We start from the raw sequence: 17,708 nt of genomic DNA on the forward strand, positions 1-17,708 counted from the left end.
CTCTCTCCCTCCCTCCCTCCCCCCTCTCTCTCCCTCCCTCCCTCCCTCCCTCTCTCTCCTCCCTCCCTCTCTCTCTCTCTCCCTCCCTCCCTCCCTCCCCCCCCCCCTCTCTCTCCCTCTCTCTCTCTAGGATTTATTACTTTCAGGAAGCTCTTTCTACAACTTGATCAAAGCCAACCTGGAAGTGCTCCCTGGGAAAGCGGTTCCTGCCCGGCGGGATGGCATGGGCAGCAGCCTTGAGACCTGGATGAGGAACAGAGTGGAGACAGCTGGAGAACTGCAGCGACCTCACTGGCTGCACCATCTCTCAGGCCTCTGAAGGCTCCAGGGCCCAGCCTTCCTACTGCCCAGTTAGTGGCTTTCTTGAAGAAAAGACAGATCTGACAAGAGTTACGGTCCCCTCCCCCACAAGGTTGAATACTTATGGGTAACACTGGGGTGACTGGAGTTTGCCAGCCCCACAGAGGATTCATCCCTTAGCAGGACAGCTCACATTCTAAGAACAACTCCCCATCTTACACTGCATTTTCTCCACTACACTTTTGAGGTAACCAGGCCTGCTGACTTCATAGCACAGGATGTTAGCTACTAGAATCAAACAACTACCCACCACCAAACCACAGTGTTTCCATAGCAAGAACATAAGTCTGTCAGCTGCTTCCGATGTGGAGAGCCAACACAGCTGAGAGAGGAAGGAAGCTCAATATGGGTGTGGTTAAATTTAGTAAAGACTTTATTCAGGATCCAGCAGTGTCTAGGTTAGGTGTCAAGGATAATAGTAAAAATTAAGAATAAATAACTTGCCAGGTGGTGCAAACCTTTGAAGCCAGAACTTGGGAGGCAGAGGCAGGTAGATCTCTGAGTTTAAGGCCAGCCTGATCTACAGAGTGATTTCCAGGACAGCCAGGGGTACACAGAGAAACCCTGTCTCAAACAACAAAACAATAACAAAAAACCCCACTTCAATAATTTATAAAGAAATTTCCACCTCACCCTTTCAGGCTTATGCAACTTTCCCAGGGAAGACAAAAATGTTCTTCTATTGATATCACTTGGGGTATCAGACACAGATCAAAGAAATTCCACTAAGGCTAGCTAGTAAACCAGTGAGTTTATCTGGATAACTTATAGGATCACCAGCTACTCAAAGGCAGTTGCAACAATGAAATGCCCAGCCCAGCATGGGGAGCAAACTCACAAAAGTCAAATCTGCATCCTTGGACTCCTATAGACTAACAAAAATTCCTCTAGAAAGCGCTTACTGTTTGGAGCCTTCAGGAGGGACTCTGTGATGGGGACTGTCATCACTTTCCCGAGTCTCACAAGCCTTCTTCCCCTCCTAAGAATAAATGATAGAATCCAGAGGAAACTTACACAGTATGAGCTAACTATATGAGCTCAAGTCAAGCCTTTAACAAAATAAAATTTCTGGATGAAAATTTAAAGCTCCCCTTAGCACTCTGGTAACTATACCAATACAATAGAAATATAATAATGCAATGAGTATTAATATCTATGATTAACAGTTCAGTTTATTAGGTGCTTTAATAAAGTAAAACTTTATAGTGACAAATAACATGAGCTTTTTATGATTCGCTTCCAGCATGACAGGCATGAAAGACCCTCAGTAACAGTAACACACGGTGTGAGCACAGGTGAGCACGAGCAGCAGCCTTGAGCGAGCTTCGGGGTGTCTGGAGGCTGAGTCGCCTCTGATGCCACTGAGACCCCAGCTGGAAATCATGCCGGCGTCTGAGCATCACTGACCTTGAGTGGAACGACAGAAAACCTCCACGTATCCCCTATTGTGAAGCTGTGGACAGGATTTCCTTTGGCTGTGATATTTACTCCAGAACCTCCTTCCCTTTCGGAGGCCTCTTTATCCTCGAGTAGGGACTTATTGTGTCATCCATCACGAAGTCATACAGCACCTTGAACCAGGAGTTGTAGTGCGGCAGGTCATCGTAGTACTCGGCTGCGATCTTCCTCACCTGGGAGTGAGAACACAGAGAGGTGACCGTGTTACAGAGGCCTCAGGATAACGGGTGACACAGACTGAGGGACAAATTCCAACCAAGGGCAATGCCTTCCCTCATGGTCCTTTAGACCATCTGCAGTTCTTCATAAACAAAGATGGCCTGCAGATCACATGTAAACAGTTCCATCATAACTGACACCAGATTTATGGGAAAGCAGGAACAATCAGTTTCATCTAACAGCTGGTGCAGAAAGATGGTAGCATTCCAAATCCTTCAGATGACGGAGCCAGTTCAGAGCCTGGGTAAGCACTGGCTCAGACTGGGACAGAAAATGCACTCAGGATCATCAACACAAGAAACCCATGAAATGTATACATTATAGACACAAAGTTAAAAAAAAAAAAAAAAAAAAAAAAAAGAACAAATCCTTAATGTGAAGAATTAGAGAACCTAGGGGAGTTGTCAGCCGTTGTCAGCCGAGTGCCCACCTCACACACTGACATGCTGATGTCTGCGAGTCTTATGAAGTTGTAAAATAACTGAAAAATGCATGCTAGAAAACGTTGTGCAGTGCTGGAGAGCTGGCTCAGCGGTTGAGAGCAAGCACCGTGCTCTGAGGACGAGTGTTTGCTTCCCAGCACCTACGTGGCGCCTCACAACCACCTGCAATCCCAGCTCCAGATGCTCCAGCACTCTCTCTTGGCCTCCGAGGGTGCCAGGCATGCACCTGATACACACATATATTTGCAAACCTGCATACACATAAAATACAGTGTTTGTGAGCCGCAAAGTTCACTAAAAACCCACTTAAAATTTAAAATATTGTAACTACATAGGGACTGTGTAATAAATGCCAGGGAGTTATTGAATAAATGGACCGCATCACAGGCAGCCATCTTAGAGAGAACAGGAAAGGCGGGGCTCTCCAGCACTAGGACAGTTTATAGTTAGTTTATCGACTTAACAGGGGGGCAGGAGATAGCAGGAAGAGCAGGAAGTGACCAGTGCCTGATGTGCCGATTCTTTTCCTTAAATCTCAATCCTTTTTAAAAAAAAAAAACCAAAATCTCCGTCCCCTAGTCAGACGAGGCCTGCCTGGCCCCAGCCGTTAGCGAGTCCACCTTCAGAATACACAGAGGGGCTGGGACCAGTGTCACCTCGTGCCACAGTTCACGGCTGTCTCCAGACACTTGTGTGCTGCGTTCTCCCAATCTAAAAAGCTGAGAGGACAGTAAAAGGAGCTCCCAAACGTCCCTGTGAGCCCCTCGACACGCTTACCATACATGTGTACCGTACATGGACACACCATACAGGGACACACCACACTCTGCTCTCTTCCTGAGTAGGTACCCACTTAACTCTGCATGTCAATCCTAAATACTGCAACATATATTTTTTATGGTATGGGTTACCCATTGAGTATAGTTTAAGGTCTCTTCTTAACCAGATCCAAAGCAATCATCACGTGCTGCAATTCGTTATCATGTTGTATGTGGATTTTCAACAGTTAGCATCTGAAACTTTGAGTGGGCAGGTTGGCATAAAGTATCTGTTAGGTTCCCTTATATATATGCATCATAGCTTTAAAAAAAGTAAAGAAAACCATTCTTTTTCATACGTATTTCCAATTTTTAAAACTCCCCCCCTATCCCCCCCGCCTTTTTTTTTGGACCGATGAAAAGAATGCAGTTGCAATGTCTTCTTCTGTTTCCTCCACACGTAAGATGTGACAGGCCTACAGTCCAGAGAGCTCCTGCCAGGGAGGGGTACAACACGGACCCCGATGTTGTCCACTCTACAGGTCAGTTATGCAGGTCACCTGACCTGTGTGTCACGAGAGCAACTCGCCTTAAGCAACCGCAACAGCTTAACAGTGATAAGTGGTGTTCCTCTGTGGAGAAGCTGTTTTCTCCTTCTGAGGTGGTTAGCCAGGTGAGAGTCTGTGCACACCCCCCACACTCCTGAGCACAGCTCGAAGCACAACCACTAAGCCTAAGGACCCAAAACAGATGATGCTGATTCCTTAGTAAAGTTAGGCTGTAGACAAAGGGTATATTCCCCTTTTCTGAAATCTCATGAAACACATTAGATTCCTTTTACAATAAGTGATGACTAGCTGGTTACATCTCCATCAAGAACACAAACATCAAGTCCTTTACTTACCAAGGGCAGGCTTTTCCCAGGAATGTTGGGGAAGTCATGGTGCTCGTTATGATAGCCCACATTGAAGGTGAGTAAGTTCAGAGGCCCGTAGTAGGAATATGTTTCATGTCCCTTTAAGAACATGTAATGTTCCGCTATAAAATGCCCAGAAATTGGGTGCAAACCCAGGCCAAGCAAGGTGGCTGCCAGCATGTAGACTAAAGATTTCACTCCAAAAACATAATAAATGATAATGTCGAAAGTGATCTGGATCACAGTATTGATGATTTCCAGATAGGTAACTGGTTTGGGATTGATGAACAGGGGTCTAAAGGCATAGAAGAGAGGCTGAAGGATAACCCAGACAAGCTTCCTGAAAGCGGTGCAGAAGAACCAGCCCTCGAAATCGGTAGGGATGTCCACATCGATGCCGTCAGCCCCGAGGTACCGGTGGTGATCCATGTGGTATCTCTTAAAGGAAACGGAGTATGGAACCCCGAGAGAGAGGTTAGCAAATATTCCAAACCAGCGGTTCCACAGCGCCTTGTGGTGGCCAAAGGGGAAATTGTGGGAAATCTCATGGATAGCCAGAGTCATGGAATGGTTAATGCAGCTACCAAAGACATAGGACCAAAATATGACCCATTTCCAGTCCAAGTCTTTGACTAAGTAAAACGAAGCCAACTGGACGAGAAGCATCACGACTATGATCCAGATCAGGTCAGGGTTGGGTTTCATCAAGGACTTTATCTCCGGATACTTTGCTGTAAGAAAAGAAAAAAAAAAAAACAGGAAATCAGAAAGAAAGAAAGCATACCAGAAAGGCAATTATAATCAATGCAATTAGATTTTTCCCTTTTCTAAGTCATAACACTCCCCCTTAATAATAATAATAAGGGGAAGGAATATGTTCTGGTCATGAAGTCACAAAAGAGCATCACACAACAATCTATGCAAGAAAAATTAATCTGGACATTCCACATTCTTTTATATTAAAATAACTGCATTTATGTTTAGACAGAGCCTGCACATATTTTAAGATTTATTTATTTATTTATTTTATATGTTTGAGTGTTCTGCCTGCATGTATGCTTGTGAGCTATGTGGTACTTTGGTGCCTGCAGAGATCAGAAGAGGGAATGGGGTCCCCGAGAGCTGGTTACAGTGAGTTGTGAACAACCATGTGCCACTGGGAACTGAACCTGTGTCCTCTGCCAGAGCAACACGCGCTCTTGAGTTCTTAACCACTGAGCTATCTCTATAACCTCTATAATGTTCTGGCATATTTATCTTACATAAACCATTAAGCTAGCACAGCCGACACAGGACAGAACCTAACATTTGTTTTATAGGATCTCTAAATCATAAACTCATTTCCACGGTTCTCTCAGACCAAGCGTCTTCCAAGTAATTCTGTTTTGAATCTTCACAAAACCTTAAAACCAACAGGGCCAAGTGACACCTATAATCTCAGCCGTCAGGAGGTTGAGGTGGATAGTAAATTCCAGGCCAGTCTGGACTACATGGTAAGATCCTGTCTCAAAAAGGGAAACAAAGCAAAACAAACTCCCCAAACCCAGCAGTCTAAGGGCCTCACATAACCAGAGGAGAGGTTATTGCTGAGACCAGCGCTTAGCCGCATGAGCTTTGAGGCCTGCCGGGCCAGGCAGAAACACAAGAACAAGCTGGAAGGAGACTGCACTCCTGACAGCCACAGTGCACACTGTGGGGTGTGTGTGCACCTGCACTCCTGGGGGCACACCCACACGCCCACACACCCGAAGGCAGGTAACAACTAGGTTGTGGAGAAACCAGAATCTTCATGCACTGCTGATGAGTATGGAAAATGGTTTGGACTGTCTGAATGCTAAACAATGCTAAACAGACAACTGCCAGCAATCCCCAAGTGAGAACGAATCCGTGCCCTGTACGTGAACATTCACAGGGACACTACTAAAAACAGCTGGAAGGGGGCGTCAGCTCAAATGTCTATCAAACGAATATTAAGTAAAATGTGATATCACCATACAACAGAGTATTAAAGGCGTGGACCCCAGCTGATGGATCTGGTCACAGCGAGGGTCCTGAAGGTGCTAACCATATCAACATACTAATCCCCAAAAGGACTCAGAATAAAAGGCATGGGAGAAGGTGTGCCCTGGAGGCATGCCACAAAGGACGGGTCCACCTGCTCTCCTGCTTCCAAGCTGACATGAGGGGATCAGACTTTTTCCTTCAAACCCCCTCCGCCATGATTTCACCCAACCCCCACTCCAAAGCAGTGGCACCCATGAGCACCAAGGGAGGCCAGCAGCGGAAGTCCTCCCTCCCTTGAGCTGCAGGAATTTGTCACTGCATCGAGGCAATGGCTAACAGAACCTAAGAGCCCAAAGCAACTGACAGCACAGCTGGTGATAATGACTGAGGTTTCTTTCACCTATCCAACACAGTCACTCGATATAAGTTCCAGGTCAGAAGTCAGGGGTGCAGCGCAATGGTAGAAAACTTACTAGCACCAGGAATCCCTGAGCATGAATTCCACTAGAAAAATAAAGTCCATGTGAACCGCAGCTAGTCACTCTGATTGGCGAAACAAGTAATGTCTAAGTTTAGCAACTACTGCAGAAATCTGGGCCTCCCTGCCCCTCCCCCATAAGGCAAATATTTTTAAGAGTGTTAAAAGGGTGGATATGAGACAGTCCTTCATATTTAAAGGCCTTTCACTGATTCCCTCAATTATAAAAAAAGACAAACTTAAAAAACTTTCTATATCTAGCATCAAGTAAAGAAAAAAGGCGTATTCTTTGGCTGCAATCTAATTACGAAAATGTTGGAATCTTCTTAACATTGCTTCATCTTTTAAAATGCCGGCCCAGGCAAAGTACTGGAATGGGAGACATTGAACTGGGTAATATATGCAAAGCTCTCAACCCAACAACTTGTCCTTATTCTTAAGAGCAGCCTGCGTAGGATGAGAGGCCTCTGTGTCTCACGTGGAAACCCCCTGATACTCTCTTAAATCAGGCCTAGTCCGTCATAAGGTCCGGAGGGCTAAGCTGCCTGCCTTTCCTATCCGGCCGGTCCCGTAGATCACTGGAATAAGGACTCACAGGAGCCATCCGGTCTGGGAAGCCTAGGGTCACCGGGACCTGGTCCCCTGCTAGGCCTGCGGCTGACTGGACCACGTGATCGAGGCTCCAGGGGCCCGGGATGCCGTGGACCACGCCCTGAGCCAAGCAGGCGTCCGGGCTCCCCTCCACCCCTCCACCGGGAGCCGGGGCACCCTCGACTGTCAGAGGAGGGGACGAGTACAAGTCACCCTACCGGGGGACCCTCAGCTCACAGGCCGGCGGAGGCGGCCAACGCCTGACCATCGAAGGGCTAGCGGCGAGCCGGGGCGCGCAGACCCCCATCTCTCGGTCCTCCGGCCCGCCCGGAGCCCGGCCCGCTGCCGCCGCCTCTCCGGCGCAGGCGGCCGAGCAGCCTAGCGGCTGGAAGGGACGGCGGAGGCCGCGGTCACCCAGCGCGCGCGGGAGGCCGCGCAGGGCCCCGCACACGGCCGCGCGCACATAACGGGGCGCCGGTCTTCACCTAGGATCTCCTTGCGCCGGGCGGCGTGGGGCTGGTCCGTGTAGACCCATTCGAACTCCTCTCGGGACACGCGGTTGCCCATGGCTGCGGCGTGCGGACCGGCTCTGCCTCTGGCTCGCGTCCGGGCGGCGGCAGCTAGTCGCCCGGCTCTTGTCGGCCGGCGGCGGGGACGCGGGCGGAGGCGGGGCCTCAGGCCACGCCCTGAAGCGACCACGCCCCTCCCGGGAAGCGACGGGCGGAACCTGGATTCCGCAGCCAAGAACCTAGCCGGCTCGTGAAGCCTGGGAAAAGGTGAAAAAGGAAGCAAAGATGTGCGGCTGGATAAGGCTCTCGCTTTAGCGCCTCGGTGGGTGGAGTACTGGGGTGGCTCCCTCTCCTTGAGTTCGGAAGATCTCTGGCTTTGATTAAGTGGCAACGAGCCCATGGCAAATTATCCGTTGAGCCCTGTTTGGTTGCCTTCTGGAACTAAAACCTCCAGAGATTTGGAGTGTGTGGCAACTAAAATCTAATTTAAAAAACTTTTTTTCCTCATTGCTTTCCTCTCCCCTCTCTCCCGCCTTCGCCCCCACCCCGTGCCCCATATGTTTATTTGTTGAAGTGGGGTCTCGCTACCTAGCCTAGGTTGTCTGCCAGCTGGTGGTCCTGCCCTTGCCTCCCAGAGGAATTTCAGGCTTGTCTCACCATGCTGTAGAGAAAAGGGAAGGGAGAGATGGGGTGGAGTTTGTGGTTCTAATGTTTCTCTTACACTGATGGTTAATCATGCATCTTCCTGTGTCGCAGAAGTGATCACCCACAACTTCCTGTGGGAGGGGGGGATTTGATTTCAAAATGCGTACCATTTCTTCACTTAGGAGGTTTAGGGATTGGAGGTGTGGTGCAGCGCTGGAGCACAGGCCGAACAGGTAGATGCGCCAGAGCCCTGGCTTCTACGTGGAGCCTAGGAGTGAAAGGAACAGCTAATTAAGATTACGAGGATTAGCAGACAGGATTCCTTTCCTAAGAAGTCAAGTGGACACTAATATAAACTAGACACAGACGCACACCATTCCATGCACGTATCACAACAGGAGAGGAGGAGACACAGAGAGACAGACATCCAAGTTTGACAAGTCTGTAGATACAACTGCTAGTGTATAGAAACTACAAACAACAGAGGAATCTGCTGAACTACAGAATGCAATCAGCAAGATCTCACTGTGGGAAACGATGGGGCAACTCTGTGTTCTCTAATAAAGCAACCCCAACAAGTTAACAGGGACTTAAAGGATAAACTAGCCAACTGTTGTGATGTATCCTCTTATTTATTCTGAGTGGTTAAAATTATGTGATATTATTTAAAGATCTATCGATCTATCTATCTATCTATCTATCTATCTGGGTACAGTTGCTTTCAGAGGCCAGAAAAGGGTGTCAGATCCCTTGGAATTGGAGCTGCATGCCGTTGAAAGACACCCAACCTTCCATGGGTGCTAGAAACTGAACTCTGCAAGAGCAGTAGCAATTCTTTAAACACTGAACCATCTCTCTAGCCCCCGATGAGATGCTACTTTGTTTATGTATCCTTTGGGTAGGTGTAGGGATTAAGAAATTTGTGCTGGGCATGTTAGCCTAGTTGTGTGTGTTCCCAGCTGTGCAGAGCCCTGAGGCAGAGAGAGCTCACAAGTTCCAGATTGCCTTGGTTACAGAGCAAGTGCAAAGCTATACTGGGCATGTCAGTAAAACCCAGTCTCCTACACACACACACACACACACACACACACACAGCAGATAAAAGACTGGAGATAGAGTTCAGTGATAGAGTGCCCAGTAAGATGCTAGGTTCAAGACCCACCACCCCTAAAAACAACAACAGAAGCCAAAACAAAACAAAACAAAAAACCTCAAACACAAAAAAAATCCCTATAATTTTTTATAACAGTGCTTTTCCCTCAGAGGTTCACACTAAAGGAGAAGCTAAGACAACTGAAGTAAAGTACATATTCTAGTCATATTGTGTTGTGCTATGCTATGGTTCTGCCTAAAAGTGTAAAAGATGGGAGCAGGAAGTGAGTTCTGTCCATGACAGGGCCTCTAACTGACACGCATACGCCTGAGGCCTGGAGCAGTGGTGGTACAGCCTGTGGTAACAACATTCAGGAAGATGAGGTAGGAAGATAATGAGTTTGAGGCCAGCCTGTGCTATATATGGAGAGCCTGTTTCAAAAATTGAAAAACTAAATACAATGAGATAAAAAGAAAGATTTTGAGCTACCGAATAGTTAATGGGTACAACCTTAGTTTCGGCTAAGTACATTTTTTAATTATAATTTTATTTTAATTCTTTGTTTGCTTATTTTGGTTTTTCAAGACAGGGTTTCTCTGTATTGCACTTGCTGTCCTGGAACTAGCTCTGTAGACCAAGCTAGCCTTGAACTCACAGAGATCTGCTGGCCTCTGCTTCCTGAGTGCTGAAATTTAAGATGTGCAACACCACCATCAGGCTTCTCCTAATTTTAAATATTTATTATTTTATATGGATTGGTGTTCTTGACTGTGTGTGTGTGTGTGTGTGTGTGTGTGTGTGTGTGTGTGTGTATGTGTGTGTGTGTGTGTGTGTATCATATGTGTACCTACCTGGTATCCTGGAGCTAGAGTTACAGATGGTTGTGAGCCTCAATGTGGGTACTGGGGACTGAACCCAGGTCCTCTGCAAGAGCAACATGTGCTCTATACCATGTCTCCAGCCTAGTATAGAGTTTTTAAAGTTCATAGTGCATATACATGGAAAACCTAACAGGAGTGTAATTCGCAGCTTCGGGGTTAACAAGTTCTTATTTTCCTATCTGTGTGTCAGACCTTTTACTTAACTCTTGCCAAGTGATATGCAGTGCCACCAAACACAGCAGTACTCTAAACACTGTCTTCTGTTCAAAGCTGTCTGTGTCTGCACAGTTCCTGGTGGACAGCACAGGGGACATCAGCCATTGGCTTGCTGTTTCCTCTGGACTGAAACATTCATTTCTGAGGGGATCCTAAAAGATCACTCAGCTGGTAAGAGCACATGCTGCTCTTGCAGAGGACCCTGGTTCAGTTCCCAGCATGGACAGACAGCTCCCAACCTTCTGTTACTGCTCTGAAACGCCACTCTCAGAGGATGTAATGCCATTGTCTGGCCTCTGGGGGCACTGCATGCATGCATGTACTGCACATATATAAAATACATCTTTAAAAAAAAGAGGGGAAAGGTAAGAATGATGCGATTATATTATAATCTCAAAAACAAAAGAAAAAAATTAGCTGGGCGGTGGTGGTGCATTCCTTTAATCCCAGCACTTGGGAGGCAGAGGCAGGTGGATTTCTGAGTTCGTGGCCAGCCTGGTCTACAACAGAGTGAGCTCCAGGACAGCCAGGGCTACACAGAGAAACCCTCTCTCAAAAAAACAAAACAAAAAACAAAACAAAACAAAAAAATTAAAAATTCTGGAAGCAATGGGAACTTGTAAGGCCCCTTCCTGAGATTCTACAAGCAGTCGAAACTGGGGTAATGAAGACTCTTTAGGGGTATAGTCGCTTGCAGGTTGGGCAAGGGACTCCAACCATGCAAGTTCATGAGTCACGGCCCACGCTGGGGTGGGCTGTTTGGTGATGCAGGTGCATGAGTCACTCACGATCCTGTAAGTATCACCAATAAAATTGTTCGTGTTCTGTGGTGGTTTGAATATGCTTGGCCCAGGGAGTGGCACTATTAGGAGGTGTGGCCTTGTTGAAGTGGGTGTGGCCTTGTTAGAGGAAGTGTGTCACTGTGGGGTGGGCTTTGAAAGACCTTTCTCCTAGCTGCCTGGAGGCCAGTCTTCTTTTGCTAGCCTTTGGAACAAGATATAGAACTCTCGGCTCCTCCAGTGCCACACCTGCCTAGATGCTGCTGCACTTCCTGCCTGGATGATAATGGGCTGAACCCCAATTAAATGTTTGCCTTTATAAGACTTGCCTTGGTCATAGTGTTTCTTCACAGCAACAGAAACCCTAAGACATGTGCCAAGCCGGACAGAATTATTTATTTGGGCTGTTGTTGCTCCTCTATCTGGAGTAAACAGAAATAGTTTTCCCAGAAGTCTCACCAAAGCCATATGTTGAACTTGACACATCCTTTCATATATTTTATTAATTTTTAAAAAAGAATTATTTATTTATTTTATGTACGTGAGTACACTGCAGCTGTCTGCAAACACAGCAGAAGAGGGCACCTGATCCCAATACAGATGGTTATGAGCTACCATGGGGTTGTTGGGAATTGAACTCAGGACCTCTGGAAAAGCAGTCAGTGCTCTAAACTGCTGAGCCATCTCTCTAGCCCTCTTTCATATAATTTAAATGTTTCCTTTGTTTGTTTGTTTGTTTGTTTGTTTTTGAGGCAGGGTTTCTCTGTAGCCCTGGCTGTCCTAGAACTCCTCAAACTCAGGAGATCTTCCTGCTTCTGCCACCCAAGTGCTGGAGTTAAAGGTGTGTGCCACCACCCAGCTAGCTTTCTTTTCTTTTCCTTTTTCTTTTTTTCAAAATGTATTTCCTTTGAGTCATGGTCTCATTATGTACCCCTGACTGCTTTGGAATTTCTGTGGAGACCAGACTAGCCTCAAACTCCCAGAGATAGCCTGCCTAAAGAGTGCTAGAATTTGGGTTGAAGAGGTGGCTCAGTGGTTAAGAGCACTGACTGCTCTCCCAGACGTCCTGAGTTCAATTCCCAGCAACCACATGGTGGCTCACAACCATCTGTCATGGGATCTTTTATGTGTGAAGACAGCTACAGTGTACTTCATATACATAAAATAAATAAATAAATCTTTTTTTAAAAAGTGCTGGAATTTAAGGCATTCCCCACCAGTGGGCTAAGCAGTTTATTTTTATGTCATTTCAGAAGCCACTCAACTGAAGTCTTAATGATGACATTGGAAAGCATTAGGCCATGGGAACTGCAGAGTGTTGAGAGCATCTTATATCCCAGTCACCTGCTGTCATCTTGTGTTCCTCACATCCTCCAGTCTGAGTCTGCACACCGACCTAGCTCCCATCCACTCCTCTTTCTTCCTTCTGGGGGTCTGGCCTCTGGGGGACACCTTCCCTGGGCTGAACTACTTACTCAGGAGGGGTTCAGCAGCCTTCTGTAAATCGGTCTTTAGGCCTGCGGGTTTAGATACTTCACTTACCAATGAATTCATTGCTAATCTAACTGCTTAATCTACATACTATTGGCAGGGTTCACCCAGGAAGCTTCAAACTCTCTTGTTTTCCCAAGAAAGCCAGACAATTACTCATGCATCTATTCCACAACTCACCTTCAGTATAAGGAAAAAGTAGATTGAAGAAAGAAATTTATATGATGGCCTTAAAAAAAAAAAAACAGCAGAAAACTGGTTTAATAAAAATTAACTGCCTTTGACATCACCAATGTAGAAAATTTAACAACTGGATTTCCAGAATAAAAGAAAAGAATTCTGTAAGACAACATGGTGGGAACTCATGTACAGAACTGTTTTGTAAGCCATGCGTGGTGGCACACGCTTGTAATCCCAGCACTTGGGAGCTACAGAAAAACCAGATCTTCAAGGAGTTCAGCTATTTAGAAAGTTTGGAGCCAACCTAGAATACAAGAAACCTTGTCTCAAAAATGGATTTTATTTGTTTTTGTTTGTTTGCTTGCTTTGTTTTGTTTTGTTGTTGAGATAGGGTCTCACATAGCACAGGCTGGACTTGAAGTCACTGTGTAGTTAAGGCTACACAAGGTGAAAATGGTAATACTCCGTCTTTTCAAAGGGCACTGATGGAGTTGTGGTGTTCAAATCCCAGGGGGAAAGACCAAAGACTTAGACTCAATTCAAATGTAGAGTAAATGAATTTAATTCTTCCTGGTAGGAGAAAGAAGACAGCCTTAGAGCCAAACCACATGCCATGCGGAAGGGAGTTGAAGGGGGTTTATAAAAGTGGGCATTTAAGGTGAACATCACAATTGTCTGTGGACTCCACAGCTGGGCAAGAGAATTGTCTTACCACCCTCTGTTGTTTCTCTTCTGTTGAACAGTAATCAAAAGACAGCTTTATCCCAGAGCAAGTGGTTAGACACCTCAGGGTGGGAATACCATTATTCTATCCTGACATCACCTACAGGTAGGGTGTAAAACTGCCCAGGGCAGTGCACTAAGGTCCTCCCAGCTCTGGGAAGACGGAAGCTTGATCAGGAGTTCAAGGCCACCCTCAGCTCTATAGCAAGACTGCGGAAGACCAGGACTTCAAATGAAAGTCCAAACAAACCATAAAGTGTGGGGAGAGATTTCCCACACTGTGATCAACAAAGGTCTAGTATCAGGAAGGGCCAGCACACACACACACACACACACACACACACACACACACGCACACACACACACGCACATGCACATACACACACATAGACTCACACATGCACACACACAGACACAGGCACAGATACGCGTGCACACACACACACACACACACACAAACACACGCTAAATCATAATAAAATACCCGAACATCTAAGACTCGGTAAGGATAATGTGGGCGGCAGAGCAGGAGAAATGAGTGGAATGAAGAACTTAACAGAACAGGGAATGCTGTAAAATCCCAGTCAGAGTCTAACTAGAGAAAAACAAAAGGACCTTGCTCAAAGCTCATTTACTACACAAGGAATCTATTACAACACATGGATTATGCAGATGACGGGTTGAGAGCCAAACAAGGGACAGAGAGGACACTGTCCTTCAGTTGGAAGGCCTCCTCCTCAGTAGGAGACAGTAGGACTTCAGCACCCAGTGACAGCAGAGCCACAGAGGGCCTTCTGGGCGGAGTTAGAGCCGGAACTACTGCAGGCCGGCCAAAGGCAGGGAGAGGGGAGAAACCCACCCCCTGGTTCCTCCTTGCCCCACTTCTCTCCTGTTTCCCATTAGCAGAACACAGCCTGAACCCAGCTGAGGTGAGAGCCTGCAAAACTTACCGGAAGTCCTGCCTTTCTACAGCACAGGGCAGGAAAACCCAGAGGAACAGATCTGAGAGCCAGCAGCAAATGGGCCTCGGGTAGAAATGTATCTTTAGATGATTTCCGGTTCTAAGTGGAAAGATTTATTTTGGCACACGGTTTCATCAGTACTCAGCCATTCCTCCCTGATCTGTTGGAGCCTAGCATGTCATAGTGGGAGCACGTAGCAGAGGAGACCCGTGTCATGATGGCCAGCAAGGGGGCGGGGGTAGGGAGAAGGAGAGACAGAGACACAAAGAGACAGACAGAGATTCTTTTTTTTATTTTTTTTATGATTTATTATGTGTAAGTTAAGTACACTGTAACACCAGATCTTATTACAGATGTTTGTGAACCACCATGTGGTTGCTGGGATTTGAACTCAGGACCTCTGGAAGAGCAGTCAGTGCTCTTAACCACTGAGCCAACTCTTCAGCCCTTACTCCGAGCCCTGCTCGCTGCTGTAGCTGTCTTCAGACACCCCAGAATAGGGCATCAGATCTCATTAAAGATGGTTGTGAGCCACCGTGTGGGGGGTATGGAAAACTCTGTGGACACCCCTCCCCTCCGCCCCAGTGCCCTCAGCAGAGCAGGTACAACACTGGGTGTGATTGTGGAATCTGTAACCAGTGTCTCCGAGCACTCTTACATATCTAACTGAGGGAAAGGACAGCGTGCCATGACCCCGGGCTGTGTAGAAAGGTCCCCTGGATGCTTTGCTCTGTGTCAGGCACGAAGCATGAGTGTGTGGGCTGAGGTAATGAGGGTTGATGGCACTGGGTATTGTTGTTCCAGTCTGCGCATTACGAAGACTTCAAACTTGAGCCCTTGGACACCTGGAGAACCCTGACTGCAGCTCCTTTAGTCTCTCCAGGTTGGAGATGCTTGCATTGCAAAAACACTGTAGACTTTATTCAGAGGAAGTCTTTTCAAAGAGTGGGAGCTAACCCGATCTTGGCTAGTCAGGGGAAACAGCGTGTCTTGTTTAACCTGGCTGGTCAGTAGAGCACCCATCCACGTTCTAAATGTGTGTATTATACAGATAGAAAATATACAATGCCCCCCCCCCCCCCCAGAACAGGGAGAGAATAAAAAGTCTCCAGAAATGTTCGGGGAGCACACAGAAAACATGTAAACATTTATCTCAGAAAAGCTAAATCTCAGCAAGGACGGTGGCTGTCTCTGACACCCACTGAGATGTCTCTGAGCCAAACCCCACTAGACATAACAGATTCTGCATCCCAGGCAGATGTCCTATTCACCAGGCAATCCTCCTGCCCTTGTGCTGACTCTTCTACTACCCCATGGAGACCTCCCTCCTTCCTTTCTATCCCTCCTCTTTGTTCCTTCCTGACCCACTAAGCCTGGGAACCTTCGCTCTCTCCCCTCTCTTCTGCCCAGCCCAGGCTGTGGGCATCTTTATTAACCAATCAGAGTAAACTCTTAAGAGGCAAGGTTTATACAACAAAAGCTGGTGAATTGAGAATTTGCTCTTCTTGGGGCAACCCGATCTTGAGATACAGTATTTAGTATTTGAAGACATAGCAGCACCAGACCAACCCCAGCAGTTTTTAGTGAAGAACTACAGTCTTCCCAGGATAGGTTGCAAATGAGTCTAACCCTTTATGTGTGCTCCGTACTGCAGTGGCTAAGTTCCAGGGGGGTGGGGCCAAGCAGTCAGGGCTCTCTGCTCATGCTCCCTTCCCTGATTCAGTGGAGGCTCCACACCAGTTGTGGTGGATTGGGAACTCTCAGATTCATCTTCTCACTCTGCTGCTGTCTTGGAGGAATCAAGTCCCATGACGGAAAAGGGAAATGAGCAGGCCAGAGCAGGTAGCTTGACCTTTTGCGGTTTATAAAGTAGGAATGTCCTTCAGAAAGAAAGTAATTGCTGCTCTTGCCTTTAGGTTCAGAGCAAGGGGTCAGAGTTTTACCCATGAGAAGAGGCAGACCATAGGCCCAGAGGAGCTCAGAGGCACATCCAATCACTTAATTATAATCTTCAAAGCAAGACAAGAAACTCCTGGGCTAACTCCAAACTCTGTATCTCTGTGTCTGATGTGAAAGTGGTCTTCAGATCTCCAACTCCCTTTTCATCTTTGTTGACTGCAACAAACTTCTTTCTCCTGGGCTCATTCCAGTCTCTGTTAGCAGCTTTCCTTGTCAGATACCCTACAGATCTGGCATCTTTAACATCTTGGGGTCCTCAAGTCAACTTCAGCTTTACAGCTTCTTGTTCCAAAGTCTGGGACCCACACATTATCTTCTGGGCTCCTCCAAAGGGCTTGAGTCACTTCTCCAGCTCTGCCCTCTGCAGCACTCAAGGCTCAGGTTGGTCCACTCCACTGACGCTGCTGTTCTTGGTGGTCATCCCATGGTACTGGCATCTCTAATATGCTGGGGTCTTCCACTGCAACTAGGCTTCACCTGTAGCCCCTCATAGGTTCCCTCTATGGTGCCAAGCCTCAACTTCTTTATATGACTCCCTCAGTCCTGGGCCTCCTACTGTAACTGTACCTTCACAATGGTCTTCCCTGGCCTTTCACAGTACCAAGTCTCAGCTGCTCTTCTTGACCCTTTATACCATCAAACCAGTACTACCTGGGTGACTCTTACACAGTATCAAGTCCAGCTACTAGCATGAAGTACAACCTGGGCTATCTCTGGAACATAGTTTCTTTGTACTCTCAGATAGCACTTCCTAGAAGATTTCACCTCAGCGATGTCTGTGGTGATTCCTAATCACCACAAATTTCTTAGCTCCAGCTAACCTGCATCAATTGTCCCAGTGGTCCCTTATATTCATGACTGTAAAGCCAGAGCCACGTGGCTGAAGCTGCCGAGTTCTGCTGCTTGCTGGGGGTGGGACATGGCTCCCTGGTTCTGCTACATTATCACCAGCTTTCTGTTTCCAACTCCTTCACTGACTATGTTTGGCTGTTCTGGAACTTGCTCTGTGGGTTGATTTTGAACTCAGAGATCTGCATGGCTAT

At 47.0% G+C, this 17,708-nt stretch overlaps 1 protein-coding gene across 1 annotated transcript; it reads right to left on the reverse strand.

Annotated features, from left to right (window-relative positions):
* Nucleotides 1-1,514: 1,514 nt before the first annotated feature.
* On the reverse strand, nucleotides 1,515-7,898 carry LOC127697157 (sphingolipid delta(4)-desaturase DES1). Its single transcript, XM_052200068.1, has 3 exons — nucleotides 7,713-7,898; nucleotides 4,143-4,885; nucleotides 1,515-1,991 (listed from the first exon to the last, which is right to left on the reverse strand). Exons 1-3 carry the CDS (start codon nucleotides 7,792-7,794, stop codon nucleotides 1,845-1,847), a joined length of 972 nt encoding a protein of 323 aa, XP_052056028.1. The 5' UTR covers nucleotides 7,795-7,898; the 3' UTR covers nucleotides 1,515-1,844.
* Nucleotides 7,899-17,708: the final 9,810 nt, after the last annotated feature.

Source organism: Apodemus sylvaticus, chromosome 12 (assembly GCF_947179515.1).
Source record: "Apodemus sylvaticus chromosome 12, mApoSyl1.1, whole genome shotgun sequence".
NCBI lineage: Eukaryota > Metazoa > Chordata > Mammalia > Rodentia > Muridae > Apodemus > Apodemus sylvaticus.

What these genes read in the sequence shown, in the direction of transcription:
- LOC127697157 (XM_052200068.1), bottom strand. Translation starts at nt 7,794, where the DNA reads ATGGGCAACCGCGTGTCCCGAGAGGAGTTCGAATGGGTCTACACGGAC. An exon ending in CCGGCGCAAGGAGATCCTAG is followed by an intron (nt 4,886 to 7,712) that starts GTGAAGACCGGC and finishes CTTTTCTTACAG; the next exon opens with CAAAGTATCCGGAGATAAAG. An exon ending in CTGGGAAAAGCCTGCCCTTG is followed by an intron (nt 1,992 to 4,142) that starts GTAAGTAAAGGA and finishes TCTCACTCCCAG; the next exon opens with GTGAGGAAGATCGCAGCCGA.